We start from the raw sequence: 6,000 nt of genomic DNA on the forward strand, positions 1-6,000 counted from the left end.
CTGATGAGACCATTTCTCAAACAAATTAGTAACACAAAGAAACACACTACACAATAAACTACAAATAAAAGGAAACAGTGCAATTAGTCCATCAGTATTTCCAATATCCAATATTTAGTAATTAGCCAAAACAAACATATACACAAACTAATATACTAAGAAAGAAACAAAATCTCTAAAGTAGAATCTCCCCCTAATCCCCCGTGATGTGGCAGGCACTTGGTACATTCTGATTGGCCACTCCCTGTATTTAACAGCTCATTTAGGTGATGCATCTTTTGCTCTGGCTGGCTTGCCAAAATGTTGCTCCAACAGCAACGACAATCAGCACTGGTAACTCAAAGAAATAGAAACTAGAATGACTGAAGGCAAGTAAGTCTAAAGACAAACTAGAGTGTGACTGTACGGAGGTTAACTAAATGTGTGCACTACAAATAGCAACTAAAAAACATTTTCTATGAAACAAAAGCTATGTGTCATCATGTATGTTTGCTGCTGTGCATTATTTTAAAAGGTCAAAATAAAATGAGGAGAAAATTATTAAGTGTACAATATAGAAAACTAAGGTGTGCAGGAAGGGAACAATCAGTTTGGCAGTAGGTGTGGCCAGCAGGATCCTTTTACTGTAGGTTTTTCCACACGAAACGATAAGGAAGCCAAAAAATATGTAAGAACAAGTCGAGTGTGTTCAAGACTTTAAAAGCTTTTAGTAGTACACCTGGCTGCAGAAAGAGAGCTGAAGAGACGTTGAGCTGGTGCAGTGAGTCATCAGCGGTTCCATTAGTTGTGTCTTTTAGCCCACATTAGCCAAGTCTGCTGACTGATGAGAAGAAGCTGCACTTATTCTCAGGCAACATATCCAGCTGTCACCTTGGTTGTTTAACCCTCTTAAACCCATATGCCTAAAAAAGCAGGGGTTAATGTTGACTTGTAGATATTTTACAACATTGCCCTTGCTCAGATCATAACAACCTGAATGCCACAAAAATGTGTTGTCTTGTTTTCTTGCAACTAAAATATGTAATTGCGTTAGACTGACATTTTCCTTTGAACACCCACCATCCCAGAGAATTTTCTGCTTCAAAAAACTGTTTTCCCTTCTCCCTCCTCCGCCTCTTCCTCTCAGATATTTGTTGAAGCGTCATTGCAGTTCACCACCATGAGCCACAATGCCTACAGAGACCGCCTTGGGGCTTTTAGGAAAAAAGAGCAAATGGCAGACTTTCTGCATTGAATTGATATAACTCCATTGCCCCCTCTCTTGGTTGTTGATGCTCACTACATCCTTGTAGGAATTGGAAAAAACTTGTCATTCCTACATGTATAGACTGGGTGTGAATAAAGTTATGAGGCCACATTAAAGGAGAGCTAGATTGACATTCACACTGAGGTAGATGTACACACAGTTGCCTATTTTTTTTTAAAAAAACAACCAACCTCTCAGCTTTATTTGTCTTTGGGAACACACAGGGAACAGTTTGACTGAACACCCCCTCATTCAGAAGATAAGAATGTGATTCACTGCTGCTCCCTCTTTAATTGCCATGCCATTAAGTCTTCCATCACCACAGTTACTATCTCTAATGATGTGTAAACAGTTTTAGTTGCCATTAAGAAATAAGGAGTAATGAATGTACCCTTTCTGGTCTCCTTGGGTCTTTCAGCTTGTTTGAGGGTAACACACCCACCAGAAGGGGAATCTTACACATTTTACTTGTAATAAGAAAGTCTACTTCACATGTGCTAATGTTTACATTACATAACCAGACATTCACCTGCCGTCTGCCCACTCTATTTTTTCACTGTCTGAACTCTGCTGCTCCTCATTCAGCGCTAACTGCACACTGAATGATGCTTGCGATTAATGGCACTTGGATCCATTTTCCTCAGAGACGAAGGCATAAATGCAGGAATATATTGGGCTGTAATGTATTTTGCACTTAGTAAGAGGAAAAAGGGTGAGGAAGAAAGAAAATTTGGCATGGCTTGTTTAATACCATGTGAGTTTTATAACTGATATTGAGCACTATTCCACATGTTAGCTACCATGACATTTCATTGGTAAGAAAAAAACTAATTGTAAAAATTTGTTATTTCACAAAAAATTTGAGAATATAATTTCCCTGCTGGTGTGCTTGGTACAGAAAAAAGAACACTGACCAAATTGTGAAAGCCTTCCCTGCAAATAGTTCTCGGGAACTAGCTAATCACATTTCCTACATTTTTACGTATATGAGCTGTGTCAGTGCTTGAACATTTATTTTCCCTGACACGTCCTGTTAATGGGCTGTTTTTTCAAACGGCTGATTTGGTGGAGTCAGTGTCGCGTTAATGTTGATAGACTCTCTGAATCTCTAAATATATGTAGCTCGGGCATTTGCTGATGAATGACAATAACAGCTAGAATGTTCCTTCGAATAATCACCACCGGATGGCTCAAAGTAATTTAATTTGTTTTGACTGCAAATTTGATTTCTACATGAATTAAGACCCAGACCTCAGTACTGCTTAGTACAACAGTTATGTCTTATTTCCTATGTCAAATCTACCTAAACATTAAATATGTTACCAACAAATAAGAACAATTCCAAACATCACTTTAATTGATTCCTTTTACACAAGTGCTCATATCAATACAGACATTCTGCTACACTGTCTGAAGACTCCAACCTGCATTCATTCATTTTTTGGCCACTTGAAACACCACATTGACATATTATCAACTTGAAGTTGACATATGTTAGCAAATACTTTCTTTACATATCCACTAGGTAAGGAGTAATGTAAACATTTATTTTGAGTCATTTCCTTTCAGCTCCAACTCCTAAAGGAAATGTGTGGCTCTTTAGTTGCTATATCCTCCACTATGTTCAGCTGGTCATTAATTTTGTTTGTGTTCCATTTGGTGTGGGCAGATAGTTACAGAGAGTTTATCAGAGATTCTGAAAACAGCTAGCAAAGCCAGTGGGGAAAGAGGGTAAAAGGCTTTGTGGCTCTTACAGTTGATAAAAATATTAATTAGAGCGGCTTCAAGTTCTTGTTTATGGATATTACCTCTGATAAATCTTGATGAAGTTGTAAATCTGAGTGTGATCTTATTGCACAATGTTAATGTTATGAAATGCCACACCACACCAGTGTTGAGTTGACTGACCAAAACCATTTAGGCCTTATTTGGACAATCAAAATCTTTTCTGATTCAAGAGATCTGTCTACAAAAGTATTACGTATATCACATTGTCATCCAAGGTCTTAGGTTACCTACCCCATAATAATACATTTGATTTTGTATTACTAATCCCACGGTTAAAGTACATTTCACCTTTTCTAATAGAGGGCACTTCATTTAACAAGAAACATTATTGAATTCCATGCTTTTAATCTGGCGTCCGTGTCCTGTTGGGGAGATAATGTCCATTGTACGGAATTGCACAAGAAAGCAAGACAGCAATAATAGCAGGATGAAATGTTACAAGCATGTCTCCCTGGTGAGCCACTCTCCTCTTATTTTGTTCGGAAAGACATCTAGTCCAGGCACAATACAGCTGCATCCATTTCAGAGTAGCCTAGTACTCAAAGTAAAGCGTACCATTTGAGAGGTATTTTATATTCAGGAATAAATCTCATCATATAACTGTGAGTTACACTTAGTATGGAATTGTGCCCTCTTGCTTATTGATCTGCATGTATGCTCCCTGAAAAGGCTAAAACTCTCCAAGCAGACACTTTTTAGAAAAAGGTAGCTGTGTGTGTGTGTGTGTGTGTGTGTGTGTTTCCCCATCAGATCACAAATGGCCATGTTAAAGGTAAGCTAATTTTACAATAACACTATGTCCATGCCTGTGATGTCTTCGTATAAACAGACTCAGTGGATGTCACGGTGAGCATCTTGAGAGTGAGACTGGCGCTCCAGTATGACAGAGGGCTCATATAGCAGATCATCCTCTCCAAGTGTTGAACTGTGCTCCAAGTTCACAAAGTTAGGGATGTTGAAGTGGGAAAAGAAGGAACATTCTCTGTCTGTCTTACTGTCTTCCTCTATTAGTCCCGTGAGAGGTTGGTGTCCCTCAGCTTCCTCAACATCCTCTTCCATCTCGTCCATCCCAGAGGAGCTGATACCTCTGGTCCGCTGCTGGGCTCGCGCCCCACTGTGCTTTCCAACTCTCTCGTCCTCTGGATTTTGCTTCTCCTGACGCTGATCCTCCTCGTTAATGTAGAAATGAAAATAAGAACGAGACTCCGTTAGCAATGGACGAGAGAAGGCTTTGTCATTTTCATCCTGGGGAGCGCGGATGTCTACTAGACAGCTGCTTGGTGGATGCCGCTTTTCAGAGTCTGGGTTTCTGTTGTGAAAGAGAGATTGCAACAGTGAAGTGAGATTGAAGCAGAAAAATGTTTTGAAAATATCAGGGGCTTTTATTGTCATTTTAGTCCTGTATGAACCTGTAGCTTTTCTGTAGATTGTCTTTTCACAATTTTTCTGTCTGGTAATTAATATAAAACCATCCCAGCAAAGGGTTTTCTCTCCAACTCCCACTGCTGATCTTCACATGGGAAGGCAATGTGCCTATGGCTATATGAAGCTCACATCAAAGTCAAATAGCAGCTTTCCACAAAAGCACAATAAAGTCCTACATATGAGAACAACCACTGACCTACCCAAATTAAAATGTTCTTAATCTACTGTCAGAATAGCAAATGCGTCCCTGTAGCTCATTGCAGTCCTGTCTCTCTGCCTACACAAGAGGAGCTCACCCTCAGGCATGAAAGCTGCCCCAGCTCTGAGATAAGATGAGAGCTGAAATACTGGAGCTCTTCTTGGTGCTGAAACTATCCCCATGGGGCCAGATAGAAGATGGGCCTGCTGTAGACCTGCTATTATACTCACTCTTGATGTGGTGCTCCCGTCTTTGAGAGCAGAGTGAGCACAAAGAACATGAAAATGACAAAGACAGCAAGTCCAACCCAGAAGCCGATGACGATGGAGTCTGAAATGTCAGAGAAGAAAGAAAATCAGTTATCAGTTGAAGAGTAAACCATCTCTCTTCACCTCAAAATGCCAGTACACGTGCTGCATGAAAAATACTTCCATCATTTTGTTTATTGAGTAGCAGGTAGGGCATGTCACCAGCTGCAGCAATAAAGATATCAAGGAGTGAAATGTGCAGGGGCTAATGAGTCATTACTAATTAACAGCAGTAAAGGTAAGCAACCCTGTGAAAAACACACACACACACACACACACACACACAGAAAGGCAGGAATGGAAGATTGTCTCAGTGCAGTTGTATTCAGCTTACATCTGTGCGCTTTGAGTCCCTCAAAAGACACGGGCTCCTCGTCGTCATAATATTCATACTGCCACACGTAGTCACTGCGACGTGTGCTGGTTTGGCTCCGGTTGTTAAAGTCGGACATTTCAAACCGATTTTACGTACCTTAACAGCAGAAAACAAATTAAATCGACCCAGCAAAAAAGACACTATAGAAATGCACGATGTTTCTGTAAAGCCATAAAGTTTACAAACCACAATCTCCAGGGATGTGAGCCTCTCCGTGTTGTTGAAAACAAGTATGCAGCCTGTGAATTCAGGGAATTCCGCAAACACCTCTCTATATTTTGTACGTTATCCACAACGCGCCAAAAAGGTGATGAAGAGCAGGGAAATCCATCGCTTTACCATTATGTCAAAACTCCATTCATCCTCATGTGAGTCCTGTTAGCGAAGCAGCAGCCTTTTGGTACACATCACCATCACCCAGCATCCTCTGTACTATAGGCTCACTCACTCCCTGAGATACTGAGATTACACTGCAAAAAAAACAAAACAATCTTAACCAGTCACGGAGTGCGGTGTTGGGGGCGAAGATGCTGCATGGTTTCCTTCAATAGGCTGAATGAGGCGGTGTTTCCAATGCAGCTCATTCTAATTTTTGAGGAGGGTTTATTTGTATTGAAACCAAGTATAATACTTAATTTGTACATACCATCAGTTGATC

At 40.3% G+C, this 6,000-nt stretch overlaps 1 protein-coding gene across 1 annotated transcript; it reads right to left on the minus strand.

The window, feature by feature from the left end:
• Positions 1–2,660: 2,660 nt before the first annotated feature.
• Positions 2,661–5,438, minus strand: LOC144533501 (melanocortin-2 receptor accessory protein 2A-like). The gene is made up of 3 exons (XM_078274882.1): positions 5,301–5,438; positions 4,889–4,988; positions 2,661–4,343 (listed from the first exon to the last, which is right to left on the minus strand). The coding sequence occupies exons 1-3, from the start codon at positions 5,416–5,418 to the stop codon at positions 3,866–3,868; spliced, it is 696 nt and encodes a 231-aa protein (XP_078131008.1). The 5' UTR covers positions 5,419–5,438; the 3' UTR covers positions 2,661–3,865.
• Positions 5,439–6,000: the final 562 nt, after the last annotated feature.

The sequence above is a fragment of the Sander vitreus genome, chromosome 18 (genome assembly GCF_031162955.1).
Source record: "Sander vitreus isolate 19-12246 chromosome 18, sanVit1, whole genome shotgun sequence".
Lineage (NCBI taxonomy): Eukaryota > Metazoa > Chordata > Actinopteri > Perciformes > Percidae > Sander > Sander vitreus.